Genomic DNA, 20,526 nt, shown 5'->3' with positions numbered 1-20,526 from the left:
CCGAAGTCTTAAATTCCACGTTTAATAAAACGTTCATGCAGCAGAATCGTACAAAGACCCGTGTGGATGACATAGTAATATGCACCCCTGGCGTAGAGAAACAACTGAACGAGTTGAAAACAAATAAGTCGCCAGGTTGGGATGGAATCCTAACTCGATTTTACAAAAAGTATTCTACGTCATTGGCCCCTTTCTTAGTTTGCATTCACCACTGTGGATGTCTCAACCAGCCCCAAGTGCCAAGCGATTGGAAAAAAGCGCAGGTGGCTCCAGTGTACAAGAAGGGTAAAAGAACGGACCCGCAAAAGTACAGACCAGTATTCTTAACATCTATTTGCTGCAGACTTCTTGAGAATATTCTACGTTCAAATGTAATAAACTTACTAAAGACCGAAAAGCTCACAGTCGCGAATCAGCACGGCTTCAGAATTCCACTCATGCGACACCTAGCTTGCTCTTTTCTCGCATGATACACTGCGGACTATGGATGAGGGGAGGACAGGCATAGTCCATACTTTCAGATTTCGGAAAAGTATTCGACACTGTACCACACGACAGTCTTTAACGAAGGCCTCCAGATATGTGACTGGCTCGAAACTTCTTAAGTAACGGAACACAGTATGTTGTCCTTGACGCCGAGTGTTCTTCTGAGACAGGGATAACCGAAGGATGCCCCAGGGAAGTGTGATAGGACTGTTGCTATTTTCTGTATACATAAATGATCTGGCAGACAGGGTGGGCAGCAGTCTGCGGTTGTTCGCTGATGATGCTGTAGTGTACAGGAAGGTGTCGAAGAACGTGACTAGAATGATACAAGATGACCTAGAAAAAATTTCTAGTTCGTGTCATTAATGACAGCTGGTTATAACTGTAGAAAAATGTTAATGCGGATGAGCAGGAAAAACCAAACCCATAATGTTCAGATACTGCATTAGTAGTTTCCTGCTTCACGCAGTCAAGTAGTTTAAATGGCTGAGCGTAGCATTGCCAAGCGATATGAAGTGGAACGAGCATATGAAAACTGTAGTAGGGAACGCGAATGGTTGAGTTCGGTTTATTTGGAGAATTTTAGAAAAATGTGGTTCATCTGTACGGAAGACCGCATATAGGACGCTAGCGCAACCAATTCTTGAGTACTGCTCGAGTGTTTAGGATCCGCATCAGATCGAACTGAAAGAAGACATCGAAGCAATTCAGGCGAGCTCCTACCGGTACGTTTGATGGGCATGCAGGTGTTACGGATATGCTTCGGGAGCTCAGTTGGGAATCCCTGGAGGGAAGAAGGCATTAATTTCGAAGAACACTACTGAGAAAAATTAGAGAACCGGCATTTGAAGCTGACTGCAGAACGATCCTATTACCGCCAGCTTACATTTCGAGTATGGTCCACGATGATAAGATCGAAAAATTAGGGCTCATACAGAGGCATACACACTACTGGCCATTAAAACTGATACACCAAGAAGAAATGCAGATGAGAAATGGGTATTCATTGGACAAATATATTACACTAGAACTGACATGTGATTACATTTTCACGCAATTTGGGTGCAAAGATCCTGAGAAATCAGTACTCAGAACAACCACCTCTGGAGCCGGCCGGAGTGGCCGTGCGGTTCTAGGCGCTACAATCTGCAGCCGCGTGACCGCTACGGTCGCAGGTTCGAGTCCTGCCTCGGGCGTAGAGGTGTGTGATGTCCTTAGGTTAGTTAGGTTTAAGTAGTTCTAAGTTCCAGGGAACTGATGACCACAGCAGTTAAGTCCCATAGTGCTCAGAGCCATTTGAGCCAACCACCTCTGGCCGTAATAACGGCCCTGATACGCCTGGGCATTGAGTCAGACAGAGCTTGGATGGAGTGTACAGGTACAGCTGCCCATGCAGCTTCAACACGATACCACAGCTCATCAAGAGCAGTGACTGGCGTATTGTGACGAGCCAGTTGCTCGGCCACAATTGACCAGACGTTTTCAATTTTTGAGAGATCAGGAGAATGTGCTGGTCAGGGCAGCAGCCGAACATTTTTTGTATCCAGAAAGGCCCGTACAGGACCTGCAACATGCGGTCGTGCATTATCCCGCTGAAATGTAGGGTTTCGCAGGGATCGAATGAAGGGTACAGCCACAGGTCGTAACACCTCTGAAATGTAACGTCCACTGTTCAAAGTGCCGTCAGTGCGAATCAGAGGTGACCGAGACGTGTAACGAATGGCACCCCATACCATCACGCCGGGTGATACGCCAGTATGGTGACGACGAATACACGCTTCCAATGTGCGTTCACCGCGATGTCGCCAAACACGGGTGCGACCATCATGATGCTGTAAACAGAACCTGGATTCATCCGAAAAAATGACGTTTTGCCCTTCGTGCACCCAGGTTCGTCGTTGAGTACACCATCGCAGGCGCTCCAGTCTGTGATGCAGCGTCAAGGGTAACCGCAGCAACTGTCTCCAAGCTGATAATCCATGCTGCTGCAAACATCGTCGAACTGTTCGTGCAGATGGTTGTTGTCTTGCAAACGTCCCCATCTGTTGACTCAGGGATCGAGACGTGGCTGCACTGTCCGTTACAGCCATGTGGATAAGATGCCTGTCATCTCGACTAATAGTGATTCGAGGCCGTTGGGATCCAGCACGGCGTTCCGTATTACCCTCCTAAACCCACCGATTCCATATTCTGCTAACATTCATTGGATTTCGACCAATGCGGGCAGCAATGTCGCGATACGATAAACCGCAATCGTGATAGGCTACAATCCGACGTTTATCAAAGTCGGAAATGTGATGGTACGCATTTCTCCTCCTTACACGAGGCATCACAACAACGTTTCACCAGGCAACGCCGGTCAACTGCTGTTTGTGTATGAGAAATCGGTTAGGAAACTTTTCTCATGTCAGCACATTGTAAGTGTCGCCACCGGCGCCAACCTTGTGTGAATGCTCTGAAAAGCTAATCATTTGCATATCACAGCATCTTCTCCCTGTCGGTTAAATTTCGCGTCTGTAGCACCTGATCTTCGTGGTGTAGCCATTTTAATGGCAAGTAGTGTACATTTCGTGTATGGACCACGTAGATAAGATCGAGAAATTAAGGCACATACAGAGGCATATAGATAATCGTTTTCCCCTCGCTCTATTTTCGAGTGAAACAGGAAAGTTAGCAACTAGTTACGGTAAAGGGTACTCTCCGCCACGCACCGTATGGTGACTTGCGGTGTATGTATGTAGATGTAGATTTAAATGTAGAAAGAGAGTGTGCAGGATAGAGGTCAGTATGGAATGGCGTGGACGTTCGCCTACTTGGGAATCGTAGTGAACCAAAGAGCGACTGAATGAGCAAGAGACGGTAAGGCGCAACGGAAGAGGACAGTCCGAGTCGGCAGGTAGCCGTGAAGGTCGCGCGCGCTGGAATAACCGGGCGTCGCTTGTCGCAGCCGCATACATTGCCTCCAGGAGCGTTTCCTGAGTACCCGGGGTTATCTCCACCGATGATGCCGGAGTGGGGGTCAAGAAAACTCACGGTACCGAGAGCCAGCCGGGAGGAGGAGCGGGTGGCGTCCGCAGTGAAGGGGAGGCTTCGAAATAGGCCCGCGGCCGAAGCTGCTGGACCTATATAAATGCCGGCAGTGGCCACACGGTGGCACTCGCATCGCACTGTGACCGCTCCGCCCGCTTCTGAGGACCGTCCCGTCGCTCCCACACATCACTCCACCGGCTCTGCCCGTCACGCCCAAAGGTAAATGCCCACAGCTTGTCTGCTCGGTAACCACGTTACGTGAGCTGTCATCAACAGTTTTTGTGAAACCTCAACCATACAAGCCGCTAGCGTGTGTTGGCCACATCGCAGCACAGTCTGGAAATCGAATCAAAGCTCTCCTGGTAGATTATCAGTCAGTGCAGATATTACACGCGAACAAGTGACGAAGCTGACGCCCAAATGTTTTTTTAACTGAACGTGATTTTCATCATTAAAGACAGCAGTGTACCGCATATCGCTGATTTTAATAATACTGTGAAGATACATTTGATTCAATGAGCTACGAAATTCTGTACTGTTACGAAGATGTGTAATAGCCAGAGTCAGTTATCTGAAACCTTAAGGTACTATTTACAAACTGAAACTGCGTCACAAATTAAAACTGTGTACCGGACCGAGACTCGAACTCGGGACCCTTGCCTTCATCACGAACTGTATTTAAAAATTAAGTACAAGAGATAAATACTAGTGACTAAGAGTGCAATGTACTTACATTTCGTTCAGCGCTGCGCCAAACACACGACAACCACTGTGTTTCGTTTTAAACGTTGATGTAAAACACGTTTTATACGGTGACACGCTTGTAATTTGTTCTTGCTAAGAGTAGCCTGCCGTACTGTCACTGTTAAGGTTAGTCTTTTCATTTCAATCTCTTACATGTACAATGTTGACAAGAACGGTTAGCGTAGGTGCGTAACAATGACTTACCATTAATATTAAAAAGTAGACACTTCCCTGAAGTTCTGAGAAATAATGTTTTCTTGAGCACGAACGATGATCTAAGAAGCCGATAGGTTGTTCGTGATAAAATAAATAATATTTGCAGAATATCAGGAAAGTGATTTCTATTTAATATGATTGTTTTATTCTGTCTATGACCGACGGAAAATTTAGTTACAGATTTCGTTACAATTTTAGACTGTATACAAGTAAATCTGCAACAGATAGCCTCTTTTCAAAGGGTTGTTCGTGAAGAATGGCGATGCGTTACCGCATAATTATTCTTTAGTTTCTTGGCTTACGATGTACCTGGTGAACAACGCGTTGGTGTCGGTTCAACGTTTCGGAGATGTCGTAAACACTTCGCAGACAACGATAAGACGATATCCCAGTGTGGCAACCGAATTACAAGGAATGACTTTACTCTCTTACTTACTGTTACAAGTCACATCACTACACTAATTCACGACACGATAGTGTAATCGTCTTAATGGAAAAACGTGCATGAGATAATGTACGGGCCGCATTTTTTAATTTCTGCAAAAACAATGAAAGGAAACACTTTTCGGTACAACACTTTTTCTTTTTGATGTTCACCGTGTTTGCAAGCCAATTCCGGAAATGCTTTTCAACTCCACTGCTGATTCCTCAAAAACATGGGTTTACAGGGACTCATCAGTTTCTTAAGGTGATGAAACCTGCTGCTCATGATTGGTTTGTTTTGCATAAGGGAAAATAAGAAGTCGTCATGCGATGTATTTCGTGAATACGAAAAATGATGTTATACTCCGTAAATGATCGATTGTGTGATATACTGTCTGACAACTGGCATTTTCACTGTGCAGATCGATATGGTATTTTCGTTTGTTTTTCTTAATTTTATCTATGACTTATGGGAAACAAATTGTTTTCCACTATCAACTAAAGCTGTTCTCTGACGGTTCAAAGCAATGGTCGCGACATGTCCATTGTAAGCAAAGAAACAAACAATCATCTTTTGAACGAGTTTCCCTAACGAACTACTTTTTTGCGTAAGTTCATTTCGGATCTCCGTTAGTAAATGGCTAACCGGTTCATGGGACCCAGTATCACTTAGGGGTTGCCTATCTAGCCACTTCCAAGGGCAACAAAAACTTGATTTTCAATATTTCATATAATTATTAACCGATTTTAAAAATTTAAAATGGCGTCACAATCTACTCATTAAGAGGGATACTCTTAATTTAAAGGTTTCGCACGGAAAGACGGGTATCACAGTTACAAACTATGTATATTTCTTGAAGCATCGCCGGCCGCTGTGGCCGGGCGGTTCTAGACGCTTCAGTCCGGAACCGCACTGCCGTTACGGTCGCAGATTCGAATCCTGCCTCGGACATGGATGTGTGTGACGTCCTTAGGCTGGTTCGGTTTAAGTAGTTCTGAGTCTAGGGGACTAATTATCTCAGATGTTCCCATAGCGCTTAGAGGCATTTGAACCGTTTTTTGAATCTTGAAGCATCGTAAATCAAAGTGCGCTAATACCCAGACTATATTCATCCAGAATCAGTGAATAAGAGCATTTAGTGACTTGGAAAAACTTTACACATAATTTCACTCCGTTACGAAACTCTTTCTTGCTGGCACACCCACAAAATGAAACGAACAAATGTTTATCGCTTAATACGTTTTCGATGTTTATGCAGTAAAACAGAATCGGACATGGCGTTTTGATTTATTGCTTGTTTGCTACCAACTATATTCACAACTCAGTTTTCAGACATTATCGGAATATACTACTGAATGTGCCTGCAAATTTATACCACAGTACCACACGTAGTTCAGAAGGTATGACGTCATAAATTTGCGATGCATGAAAAACTAGATTTTCAATTGCCAATTTCCTCCCCTGAATGCGAAAATATTTTCTCGTTGACAGCCTACATAGGGAGAAATGATCATCGCAATACAGTAAGAGACATCTGGCCTCCTAGAGAAAGTTTTAGGGCTCATTATTCCTACATGCTGCTAGAGAGGGGAACGGTAGAGAGATATTTTTAAGAACATGGCGTAAATTGCAAAGTAGTCACGTAGATGTAGATGTACATATGGATGCTCAAACCGGAGCACAAATTATCCAGTATAAACTTTAAACATAATCTCAAACGTTTTCCAAACTTTTTCTCACTTTTATGCGTAATGTAGAATGTTTAACACATTAACTTATTTGTAAAGTAATCAGAAATTTGAAGCCGTTTCATACACGAGAGTTCAATGGAATCGGAGAGTTACTGGTTTACTGCTACTTAGTTTCACGCTGGTACGAATACATTCATGTAATGTCTTCTGTTAGTGTATTGTACACGGGTTTTTCATTATCTCAGTCGAATTGTTTTATCATATCTTTAAACCAGTTCACATGAGCTGTTACTGAACTTCGCTAGACCTACAAAATTCGTAAATTCATACGATGAAAACATCACGTGAAATGTCCTTTTTTCCACAACACAGTTTGTTTGAACACTCACTATAGACAAACTACTCGGACAGTTCATTGGTTTAAAAATAGGAAACATTTACAGTGATGAAATATGTCAAAAGCGCCATCTTATGATCGTTAATAAAATGTTTATAGTTGCTCTCATTGCATTCAAAACGCACAATGATAGAGTGACTGCAGAGTATTTAAAGTTTCCACAACTAGGCTAGATGATTCATCAGGAAAAAAAGAAATTTCCCCCAGTTGCATTTAAACGGTCATAATTTTATTATACGATATAAAACAACCCGGCACATGTGCCGGACGTTCCACCTAGCGCTCAGCAACTAATTTCGTTACTGCAATTTCCGATCTCTTTCTCTCTAACCGCATAGCTGCATATTATTAGGTACTTGATGAGATCGCATTTTCATTTGTGCACTGCAACCTTAACGAACATGTAACTTACGATACCCTTTCTAACTGATGCTATCTCTTCTATTCTCTAGATTCTAAAGGAAATATTTAGCATGTAAATTGAAGTTCATGAAAAACCTATGTATGCAAATACCTATCGTATTTCGAGTACATTCACGCCTTTGTTGAGTGATGAATCAGTTCCCCCGACCGTGAACAGGTGTAACATAGAGACACCTGAAGTTGTTCAGCGTTTCCACAAATAGCTGTGACGTCTCTTGGAAATTGTTAGAAAACGCTTTGGTGACAGGAACGCCGAAACTGTGAAACTCGAAGTATCGCAGACTAGCTACCCGTTCATTTCAAGTTATGGATAAATTTTAAATCTTTCTTTCCTGTTCACGAAAACGTGCTACAAGGGCAGCGGTGCATTTGTATTTTGTCATACGGGCATACTTTCTTTGTGCTCTCCAACTTCCGCAATGCATCACTTACAGGACCTTAAGGTCGAATCACGCTGAAAGTCAACGGAACAGAATGGAATGTACGGTAATGTCACTGTCAAATGGAGGTGTGTTTGTACAGAACTTCAGCTAAACGTCACTTCGATTAGAATTGTACCGAACGGTGAAAAATGACATTATTAAATCTATTTATGATACAGAAAGTCGGACTATAACATCAGAGTAGAGGAAAAGCAAAGATAGAGTTTATTCATGGCCCAAAAAAAAAAAAAAATCATAAAGGGTATTTGTATACAATAGGCAGTAGGGGTTATGACTGACTCCGGGTTGCCTACTTCCAGGCGTAGGGCTGCGGCAGGACAGGAAGCAGGGAAGATGATAATGTCCCGTCGACAGTGTGGTCATTAGAGACGGAGCACAAGCTCGGATTACGGAAGGATGAAGAAGGAAATCAGCTGTGTCTTTTTCAAAGAAAAAATCCTGGCGTTTTCTTAGAGTGGATTAGGGAAATCACGGAAAACCTAAATCCGGATTGCCGGACGAGGAGATTTGAACAGTCGTCCTCCCGAATGCGAGTCCATCATACTAAACACCGCGCCATCTCGTTCGCTGGTAGGAGAACGTCGGCGGGTTGCTTTCTTAGCATTCGCCGAACCCACACGGCATCATCAGAAACACACACACACACACACACACACACGAACGTGTGTGTACATAACATGTTAAATGGGTATCTTCGTTATTTCAAGCTTACTACAGCTTTTGCAAAGAAATCCAGTTCTTATGATCTTTGTTCAATTACCAAAGTTTTGCAATTTTTGTTATGAACAATTTTCTCAGCAACACGGGTTGTTGGATATTTCACTTTCTCGAGAACTGCTGTATAGAAAGCTTCTGCTGCAGGCTAAGAGTTGTAATCTTCAAGTAGATATGATCTCCGATTACTTTCTTTGAGTTAAAAAATTTTTGACTTTGCAAAAGTTGAATATTGGAGTAGACCATTCTGCAGTATGATTTTTTTCAAAACAGTCTTCTGTTCGACAGCTCCAATGAAATCTCCCGCTTTTAATCTAAGTAGATGAGATTCAGTCATTTTCGTTTTCTTATGTGCAGAAGATTAAGGGCAATTATTCTTTACACCAGATGGTTTTATTTTTATTGTCCTGTGTTCTGTGCGACTTTATTCTCGTACCAAACCTTGTACAATATTTATCGATTTTAGGAACTTCGAATACTATATACTTAAGAGTTTTGTTGGAGCGATCAACCGTGGGAGCTATCAAAATGGTTCAAACGGCTCTAAGCACTATGGAACTTAATATCTGAGGTCATCAGTCCCCTAGACTTAGAACTAATTAAACCTTGCTAACCTAAGGACATCACACACAGCCATGCCCGAGGCAGGATTCGAACCTGCGACCGTAGCAGCAGCTCAGTTCCTGACTGAAGCGCCAAGAACCGCTCGGCCACAGCGGTCGGCTGGGAGCTATCATATTTTAAAATGGTGCAGTAATGATTAACTTTGATATATTGTATTATTTTTTTAAACTACCATTGCAAAATTCCTTTCCTACATCAGCCTTTGTAAATGTGATGATATTCGTCCTTTTTTCAGTATATACATTTTCAAGTACATCTGCTTCTTTTGTACCACGTTTAGAATTCGTAGTAGCAACCCATGCGTTTTATGGAATAAATATTGATCACTGATGATAAACATTTACAGTCAGAATTCCATGTGGAATAAGGAATCGTGGTCTCCTAATTCTGCTTGGCGAAGATCGTCAAAACATTTTGTGATAACAGATGGTCTTGGACATATCCTGTATAGCAGGACGATGCAGCTGACTAGCGATGGCAGCTTGTACTTCTTATGGCTCTTCAATTACTGATGTTATTTGAATCGAAAATGGTCTTGCTATGAGGATATTGGACTAAAATGCTGGACTATATAAAATACAGGTCATAGTTTCACTATAATTTAGAGAAATGAATAAAAGGTTAATGATATTCTACATTCCAGGCTGAACTATAATTTTCAAAGTAGTGTTAATCTGGCTTCTACTAAGCACTCATCCTCAGTTACGTTGCACGATCTTGCCAACACACACGACGGCCGACTATACTTTAGACAACGCCCACGCGCACCTGCTAACCTCTCAGAGACATTTAACTTCGGTAACGGGTTCGTGCTGATGGCTCTCGAACTCTGCCTATGCTCTATCTGATCAAAAGTATACGGAAACCCGTATGTATGACCCTGATCTCTGTACGTCGTGAGAGGCGAAACAAACATGCCAAATTTAAACAGATGCAAAATCCCCAAGATTAGCGATCTTTTACAGAAGCTCGAAATTTAGCGCGGACTTCGATGCGAGATGCTTACAACAATTTCCACAACGAAACTTTATCTCGAAACCTGGCAGAAAATTCAAAGAGATTCTGGTCGTATGTGAAGTATGTCAGCGGCAAGAAACAATCAATGCCTTCTCTGCGCGATAGCAAGGGAGATACTATCGAAGACAGTGTTGGCAAAGCACAGTTACAAAACACAGCCTTCCGAAATGCCTTCTCAAAAGGATACAAAGTAAATATTCCAGAATTCGAATCGAGAACAGCTGCCAAAATGAGTAACGTAGAAGTAAATATCCTCACAGTAGTGAAGCAACTTAAATCACTTAATAAAAACAAGTCTTCTGGTCCATCCTGTATACCAGTTAGGCTCCTTTCGTAGTATGCTGATGCATTAGCTCCGTACATAACAATCATATACAACCGTTCGCTCGACGAAAGATCCATACCCAAAGACTGGAAAGTTGCACAGGTCACACCAATATTTTTTCAAGAAAGGTAGTAGGAGTAATCCACTAAATTACAGGCCTATATCGTTAACGTCGATATGCAGCAGGATTTTGGAACATATATTGTGTTCGAACATTATGAATTACCTCGAAGAAAACGGTCTATTGACACACAGCCAACATGGCTTGAGAAAAAATCGTTCCTGTGAAACACAACTAGCTCTTTATTCACATGAAGTGTTGAATGCTATTGAGATGGGATTTCAGATCGATTCCGTACTTCTGGATTTCCGGACGGCTTTTGACACTACCACGGTCTCGCGGTTCTAGGTGCTTCAGTCCGGAATCGCGCGACTGCCACGGTCGCAGGTTCGAATCCTGCCTCGGGCATGGATGTGTGTGATGTCCTTAGGTTAGATAGGTTTAAGTAGTTCTAAGTTCTAGGGGACTGATGACCACAGCTGTTAAGTCCCGTAGTTCTCAGAGCCATTTGAACCATTTGACACTACCACACAAGCAGCTCGTAGTGAAATTGTGTGCTTATGGAATATCGGCTCAGTTATGTGACTGGATTTGTGAGTTCCTATCAGAGAGGTCACAGTTCTTAGTAACTGACGGAAAGTCATCGAGTAAAACAAAAGTGATTTCTGGCGTTCCCCAAGGTAGTGTTACAGGCCCTTTGCTGTTCCTTATCTATATAAACGATTTGGGAGACAATCTGAGCAGCCGTCTTCGGTTGTTTGCAGATGATGCTGTCGTTTATCGACTAATAAAGTCGTCAGAAGATCAAAACGGACTGCAAAACGATTTAGAAAAGATATCTGAATGGAGCGAAAAGTGGCAGTTGATCCTAAATAATGAAAAGTGTGAGGTCATCCACATGAGTGCTAAAAGGAACTCGTTAAACTTTGGTTACACGATCGATCTGTCAGATCTAACGGCCGTAAATTCAATTAAATACCTAGGAGTTACAATTACGGACAACTTAAATTGGAAGGAACATACAGGAAATGTTGTAGGGAAGGCTAACAAAAGACTGCGTTTTATTGGCAGGACATTTAGAAAATGTAACAGATCTACTAAGGAGACTGCCTACACTACGCTTGTCCGTCCTCTTTTAGAATACTGCTGTGCGGTGTGGAATTCTTACCAGATAGGAGTGGCGCAGTACATCGAAAAAGTTCAAGGAACGGCAGCACGTTTTGTATTATCGCGAAATATGGGAGAGAGTGTCACAGAAATGATACAGGATTTGGGCTGGACATCATTAAAAGAAAGGTGTTTTTTGTTGCGACGGAATCTTCTCACGAAATTCCAATCACCAACTTTCCCCTCCGAATGCGAAAATATTTTGTTGACACCGACCTACATAGGGAGGAACAATCACCACGATAAAATAAGGGAAATCAGAGCTCGTACGGAAAGATACAGGTGTTCATTCTTTCCGCGCGCTATTCGAGATTGGAGTAATAGAGAATTGCGAAGGTGGTTCGATGAACCCTCTGCCAGGGACTTGAATGCGATTTGCAGAGTATCCATGTAGATGTAGATGTAGAACCCGCCAGCATAAAAGTGGGCTGTGAGTACTGGTCGTTAGCAGAGAAGTAGTCACATCAGGAGAGTTCACTAATTTTGAATTTGGACTAGTCATTTGATATGACATAATTAACAGATACATCAGGGACATTTAAAACCTTCTAAAGCCGTCAAGTCCGTTGTCGGGGATGTGACTGTGAAGTGGAAGCGTGAAGAAACAACCATAGCCAAACAAAGACCAAGCAACCCTTATGCAGTGATGATTAGAGACCGTCAAGCATTGCGGAGGGTGGTTGTGAAAAGTCGCATGAAATCAGTGGAAGACAACATGCGCCGGTTGCAAAGTGCTACCAGGAGTTCAGCTGGCACAATGACTGTGTGTAGGAAGTTCAAAAGAATGGTGTAAAATGGTCGAGTAGCTCCTCATAACTCACACATTTCTGTAGTCAGTGCTAAGAGATACTGATAGTTGCGTAAAGAGTGCCGCCACTGAACAGCTGATGACTGAAAACGTGTAATTTAGAGTTATAAATCGCACGATACCCTGTGGCAAGCCGATGTCCCATCCATCATCTGTTGTGCCAGCAGTGAAGTAGAGGAGATGGTGTTACATATGGGAGGGTTTCTCGTGGTTAGGCTAAAATCCCCTTATTGCGCTTCAGAAAGCGCTTAATGATGAAATATTGAAACAGATTTTAAAGGACTGTGCTCTCCATACAGTAGAAAACAGTTCAGATATGATTGTTGTATCAGCATAAAAATACACCTTGTCATAAAGCAGCGCCTGTGAGACAACAGTACGTGCACATTAATATTCTTGAAATGGACTAGCCTACAAACGGAACACCTTTGGTATGAGAAAGTCGATTTTGCTCCAGACATTAGCATCCAACGTCACTACCCTCTCTGATCTCGGGTCTTGAGGAAGAACGGGCAGTCATTCCTCCACAGATATTCAGACATATCATTCTGTCTTGCCAGCATAGTTGAGCCATCATTAACCTGAAGGGTGGACACAGCCCATATTAATGTCCACTAACACGTGTCCTTATGCTTTCAGTCAAATAGTAAGTCTTCAGTCCTACTCTGAAATCGAATACGATCTCTCGCTTCCTGTTCTAAAGCTCCGAAGCGTACTGTTCTATATGCCAAATTCCACGTAATAATTTCGTGAACAGTTTCTAAATCCTCTGAATTTTCGAACAGAACCTTTTATGGCTGAGTTTTCAACAAACTGAGTTTAGGTGAGTCTTCATTCCCCACGACCATCATAAACCTCAAGTAATAATCACTGCTTCCTGAAGCTCCTCCAATAGATATTATTTCATTACGCTGTGAATTAGTGCCTGCCACTTTTGATGCAGCAATAATAATCGGTCTATCAATTCATTCGGATTATTCCAGTGGACGAAGTTGATATGTGCTGACGATTCAATGGAGGCCTTCTTCCAATATTTAACGTCAAGTTCGTTTCCTCCATGCCTGTACATTCGCATGTCCATATGTATTTCATTATCTCTCAATGACGATCCAACGCATTTACCTCATTATATCAGAGAACTGAATAACATCTCCAGCTTGAAAAGATAGTGACATACCTTCTGAACCAAGAACAATGTCTGTATTCCAGAATGAAATTTTCACTCTGCAGCGGAGTGTGCGCTGGTAGGACTCTTCCTGGCAGACGAAAACTATGTACCACACGATGTTCGATCTCGTAACCTTTGCCCGTCGCGAACAAGTGTTCGCTACCTACGACCCCTCCTCACAGCTTCACTTCCGGCAGTACCTCGTATCCTACCTTCCAAATTTCATAGAGGTTCTTCTGCGAAACATACAAAACTAGCTCTCCTGGAAGAAACAATAACGCGGAGACATGGCTTTGCCACAGGGAGATGTTTCCAGAATTAATTTTGCAGTCTCCAGCGGAGCGTGCGCTGATGTCTAGTCTTGTGCTTGAACGCATTCGTTCCCTCCCCAACATCCTTCCTTCCATCCAGACCTCCCCCTTTCCCATTGCTCTTAGCTGGTGCAGTCTGCCTAAATTTCCCTCTCACAAAACTCGCGACATAAGAATATATTACTTCTGTACACCTATAAATACTTTTAAATAATTTTACATCTGTCAGTGTCACAACTATTACTAGTGACAGTAGCAGCAACAGCACAAGTAGTAGAAATATTAACTCGACTACTTCCTAGTCAGTACTATTTATTCGCGTTGTTTCTGCATACACCCAACTCATTTTTAATTTCATCAGTTCTATTTTATTATTATATTTCATATTAAAATTATTGTTATTTTACAGGTAAATCTCATGTAAAAAAATATTTTATCTAAAGGCACAAACCTTGTCAGGTCAAATAAATAAAAAAAATTAATAGTTTCTTGCGAATTTCAAACATATTGTACCATTTTACATTGTCTAAAGCTTTTCCTAGTCGAGAAATCCTATTTACATGTTTAGATTTTTCTTAGGTCTTGCATCTATCGCAAGGTGCAACGACAGAACTGCCTCTCTTGTACTTTTACATTTCCTAAGCCAAACTGATCGTCATCTAACTGCTCCTCCATTCATTTTCAATTTTTCGGTATATTATTCATGTCAGCAACTTGGATGCATGAGCTGTTAAACTGATTGTACGATGAAACTTCCTGGCAGATTAAAACTGTGTGCCGGACCAAGACTCGAACTCGGGACCTTTGTCTTTCGCGGGCAAGTGCTCTACCATCTGAGCTACCCAAGCACGACTCACACCCCGTCCTCACAGCTTTACTCCCGCCAGTACCTCTTCTTCTACCTTCCAATCTTTACAGAAGCTCTCCTGCGAACCAGCATTTTGAGAACACTGGCTTCTCGTTCTCGCCTTTCCTTCGATAATTTCCGAAATGCCGCCCCACTAATTTTGCACGTTTGCTTTTTTCACTGTTATTCATGTTATGGCACTTGAATTTTCAACCAAACAGTCAAAACAAAAGAAAAAAATTCGTAAAAGGAAAGAAAGACTGTATCCAGTTCCAATCGCACTACACCACAAATGAGGACAAAGCTTCTTAACTTTAAGCACGGCCAGCGAGCACAAAGATTTTTCCTTTAAACACGGAGCGATGAACTGACCAACTCGGATTACTCGACGTAATTGTGGTGTGAAAGAATTACAATGCAGAATAATTTACTTTCATTTCATTGTCGCCTGTTCCTCTGTTGTCAGCGAACAGTAAAAGCACACCTGCCGGCTGGTATTCGTCTCGTAAAGAAACGGGACAGTCCCTTCTTTGGCTTCTGTTTCCCGCGTCGCCGAAATTTTAGCTGGGATGCAAATATTTTCTGAATACTCTTGACAATGTCTTTCTAATTTAAAGAGCAAATAATTTTTGCAATTTCTTGCCGTGAGGTGTGCTGGATCGACTCTTATCCCACTTATTCTCATAACATTTTTAGCGGTTTCTATGGGCAGAGAAGAAAAAAAATGGCTCTGAGCACTATGGGACTCAACTGCTGTGGTCATAAGTCCCCTAGAACTTAGAACTACTTAAACCTAACTAACCTAAGGACATCACACACATCCATGCCCGAGGCAGGATTCGAACCTGCGACCGTAGCGGTCGTGCGGTTCCAGACTGTATCGCCTTTAACCGCTCGGCCACTCCGGCCGGCAGGGCAGAGAAGACAGACTTCAAACTGTAAGTATGGCTTCAAATGGCTCTGAGCACTATGGGACTCAACTGCTGAGGTCATTAGTCCCCTAGAACTTAGCACTAGTTAAACCTAACTAACCTAAGGACATCACAAACATCCATGCCCGAGGCAGGATTCGAACCTGCGACCGTAGCGGTCTTGCGGTTCCAGACTGCAGCGCCTTTAACCGCACGGCCACTTCGGCCGGCAAACTATAAGTAGTCTTGTTGACATTGATGTGGCGTATTGTCATATGTGTGAACACTGCTGTTATGTCTACACCCAAATGCACCTTTTGTTCCAACATAAAATAAAATTAACCTTTCCTCTAAGAAAAAAAAGCTTAGTTAAGTAGTTTAATATAAAATTTACAATGCCACGTACTATTCGATTGTACACAGTGCGAACTTTGATATCGTGCGGGCTGCAGCACAACAAATGAGACAAACGAAAGTTGGTTACTTCTCCTTTTTTCGCCAAAGAGACAACTAAGTAAATAAATAGACAAAGTTTCTAAACTCTTGTGAAGCATATTTCACTAGTTATTAGGTGTTCTGCTTACGTTCTTTTCGTATAAACATGTATATAAAAATATAAAACATTCCCTGGATCAACATGTTTTGTTAAACGGGTGTCATTAAATCAACGCTCAGATACTGAAGACTACACAGCTTTGACAATAATTACAGTAATGGAGGGTTCACTTGATACTTCCTTGTAATTTCTACAAGAAATTTAAGCAGTGTCGGGTTTTACATACTGAGGCCCACACATATTACAGTATGTAAGTCACTGCTGATTAGTTTATCACAGCTTTCCAGGGGTTCCGGTATTTTCACGAAGAAAATAATGGTAGGGTTGAGTAGCAGCCGACAATTCTCGGAATAATACCATTTCAAACATTGTATTGTACATTGCCATCCTGACAGCTTACTTCAAAATATTTTGAACAATCATGAAGATGATACCAGACAGAAACCCAATGTTAGATTTCCATTCAGTCACCAAGTAAACTATGTATATTTCCAAGCTTGTATTGTCGAATTTCGTTCATAAGGCTTACTTATACCAACAAGTTGTTTACCAATATTAAAAATGTTTGTCGTTTGTAATCGCAGTTATTTCAAAACGTAATACGTTAAAATGAGTACAGAGCAAAAAATGCCACCCCCTTAAGGTGCCACCCCTAGGTCTGTTATTAGTGGGCGTATATGTAAATCCGTCACTGGCTGGAGTACTAATTATTCTTCATGTTTCACTGTCCAAATTAAAAAATATCGATAAAACGGACATTGCACTAGACTAATTTAATCTCCCTATCAAATTGGAACATAAAGTTACATTTTTTTTTTAATGGAAAACAAACTGACCGTTTCCGTTGACACTGAGTGTTGAATGAAAAATGTAATGAGCGGTATATGTTTGCGATAACTCCAGTTATTGCAAATGTCTGCCAGAATACCAAAGAAAAAGCGCCAGACGACTCTTAGAAGGGACAAACTGTATGTGAACAACAGAAACAGCAAGGTGTTTCAAAATCAGAAATTGAAAACTTAGTGTTGAATAGCTAATTATATGGGAGCTAATTATATGTTTGTATGTATTTGCCTCTAAAAACGAAGTATTTATCTCCAAAAATTCAGGTTGATCACATCTCACACTAGTTTGTATGCATTCTGGATCAAATGTGACATCTGATTGTCAGATTTCCTGCGTGTAAATACAGGGGCAAACGCATCACGTCATCATGATTCACCCTTCTCCTTAACCACACTCTCTTCAATAGGCAAATTAGGCAAATCCCTTCCATCCCATCCTGAACATCCATTTCCCCTCTCCCCTGACCCCACCCCATTCCTAAGCCATGTCCATTCCTGCCAATATGCATCAAAGAGATTCTACACAAATGGTGTTACACATATTTAGCCCTCTTAATAACAGCTCGATATTTTAGTGCAGTATTAGCTCGTCCAATCACATCTTTCAACTAACACTTAAGCTAGCCTTAGAAACATGTTGGAGGCTAAAGAAAATATGGCATGACCTGCTACGGCTGTGATACACGAGCTTTGTTCGGGAGCAATCAACATGCATGACACAACTGGCTTAGAAGCTCTCTGACTGGCCTCTTCCCAACAAAGGGACGTCGTTTAGAAAGAGAAGTGGAGTAGGGAGAGGGAGAGGCGATGAAGGGGTAGGGGAGAGGGGGAGTGGGAGGGCTAGACGGAGGGAAGATATGTAGCTATCGAAGGTTTAGGAGAGAAGTAGGGTGCAATGGCGTCATGCATTTGCCCCTGCCCGTGAATATAGGCAAGCTGACAGTCGAAGGTCAAATTTGATCCAGAATCCACAATTAAATTGTCACTCTGCAGTGGAGTGTGCGCTGATATGAAACTTCCTGGCAAATTAAAACTGTGTACCGGACCGAGACTCGAACTCGGGACCTTTGCCTTTCGCGGGCAATTGCTCTACCGGCTGAGCTATCCATGCACGACTCGCGCCCCGTCCTCACAGCTTCAATTCTGCCAGTATCTCGTCTCCTACCTTCCAAACTTCACAGCTGCCGGGTTAGAGGGGAGCTTCAGTGAAGTCCTCACAGCTTCAATTCTGCCAGTATCTCGCCTCCTACCTTCCAAACTTCACAGCTGCCAGGTTAGAGGGGAGCTTCAGTGAAGTCCTCACAGCTTCAATTCTGCCAGTATCTCGTCTCCTACCTTCCAAACTTCACTGCTGCCGGGTTCGCAGGAGAGCTTCAGTGAAGTCTGGAAGGTAGGAGACAAGATGCTGGCTGAACTGAAGCTGCGAGGACGGGGTGCGAGTCGTGCTTGGGTAGCTCAATTGGTAGAACACTTGCCCACGAAAGGCAAAGGTCCCGAGTTCGAGTCTCGGTCCGGCACACAGTTTTAATGTGCCAGGAGGTTTCTTGATCCAGAATGTCCATCACCCTACCCGCCACCATAACCTGCCATTTCCACTGCGGTAGGTACTCCCGATACACATTTAAACGTTAGTGTGTGGATGGCTCCTCATAAGGTTTTACCTCCAATTCGTCTCTATGTCAAGGCTGGCGAGACTATAAACAGTTACTTCCTGGTGTTTTCTGGCTTCCCATTTAGTCTCTCGTGGGGCAGTCGCAATGGACAAGGCGGAGCTGTACTCGCGGTCCAACGGGCTCCAGCGGTGGGAGGCGTCGGCGGCGCTGGAGGCGGCGTGGCCATCGCTGCGGTGGCCGGCGCCGCCCCTGCGAGTGCTCGACGTGGGCTGCGGCGCCGGAGACGTCACCGTCGACCTGCTACTGCCCAGGCTGCCTCCACACACCCAGGTTCGCATAACAGATTTCTCCCTTCCTCTAAACTCCACTGAGCTTATCTCCAGCAGTATGAATCCTCCAGGTCCAACAGCCCAGTACCTCAGTGGGTTTCTACCACCAACCCCGCCCCCCCTTTAACCGACAGGAAGAACATGCTATGATATGCAGATGACTAGCTTTTAAGAGAATTCACACAAGGTTGGCGCCGGTGGCGACACCTACAACGTGCTGACATGAGGAAAGTTTCCAACCGATTTCTCATACGCAAATAGCAGCTGACCGGCGTTGCCTGGTGAAACGTTGTTGTGATGCCTCGTGTAAGGAGGAGAAATGCGTACCATCACGTTTCCGACTTTGATAACGGTCGGATTGTAGCCTATCGCTATTGCAGTTTATCGTATCGCGACATTGCTGCTCGCGTTGGTCGAGATCCAATGACTGCTAGCAGAATATGGAATCGGTGGATTCAGGAGGGTAATACGAAACGCCATGCTGGATTCCAACGGCCTCGTATCACTAGCAGGCAAGATGACAGGCATCTCATCCGCATGGCTGGTACGGATCGTGCAGCCACGTCTCGATCCCTGAGTCAACAGATGAGGACGTTTGCAAGACAACAACCATCTGCACGAACAGTTCGACGACGTTTGCAGCAGCATGGACTATCAGCTCGGAGACCATGGCTGCGGTTCCCATGACGCTGCATCACAGACAGGAGCGCCTGCGATTGCGTACTCAACAACGGACCTGGGTGCACGAATGGCAAAACCTCATTTTTTCGGATGAATCCAGGTTCTGTTTACAGCATCATGATGGTCGTATCCGAGTTTGGCGACATCGCGGTGAACGCACACTGGAAGCGTGTATTCGTCACCGCCATACTGGCGTATCACCTGCCGTGATGGTATGGGGTGCCATTGGTTACACGTCTCGGTCACCTCTTGTTCGCATTGACGGCACTTTGAACAGTGGACGTTACATTTCAGATGTGTCGTGACCCGTGGCTCTACCCTTCATTCGATCCCTGCGAAGCCCTACATTTCAACAGGATAATGCACGACCGCATGTTGCAGGTCCTGTAAGGGCCTTTCTGGATACAGAAAATGTTCGACTGCTGCCCTGGCCAGCACATTCTCCAGATCCCTCACCAATTGAAAACGTCTGGTCAATGGTGGCCGAGCAACTGACTCGTCACCATACGCCAATCACTACTCTTGATGAACTATGGGATCGTGTTGAAGCTGCATGGGTAGCTGTACTTGTACACGCCATCCAAGCTCTGTTTGACTCAATGCCCAGGCGTTTCAAGGCCGTTATTACGGCCAGAGGTGGTTGTTCTGGGTACTGATTTCTCAGGATCTATGCACCCAAATTGCGTGAAAATGTA

At 43.4% G+C, this 20,526-nt stretch overlaps 1 protein-coding gene across 2 annotated transcripts in view; it reads left to right on the top strand.

Annotated features, from left to right (window-relative positions):
* The first annotated feature begins 3,648 nt into the window (after positions 1-3,648).
* The window catches only part of LOC124619636 (juvenile hormone acid O-methyltransferase-like), a 39,397-nt gene continuing 22,519 nt past the window's right edge, over positions 3,649-20,526 (top strand). For both annotated transcript variants that reach the window (XM_047146151.1, XM_047146150.1), the window contains exons 1-2: positions 3,649-3,735; positions 18,946-19,151. In XM_047146151.1, coding sequence (XP_047002107.1) covers positions 18,966-19,151 — 186 coding nt within the window. In that variant the 5' untranslated portion in view covers positions 3,649-3,735; positions 18,946-18,965. The remainder of the gene's footprint in view (positions 3,736-18,945; positions 19,152-20,526) is intronic.

Source organism: Schistocerca americana, chromosome 6 (genome assembly GCF_021461395.2).
Source record: "Schistocerca americana isolate TAMUIC-IGC-003095 chromosome 6, iqSchAmer2.1, whole genome shotgun sequence".
Classification (NCBI taxonomy): domain Eukaryota; kingdom Metazoa; phylum Arthropoda; class Insecta; order Orthoptera; family Acrididae; genus Schistocerca; species Schistocerca americana.
The sequence above is the reverse complement of the archived record's forward strand: the minus strand, read 5'-3'. Positions and strand labels throughout refer to the sequence as shown.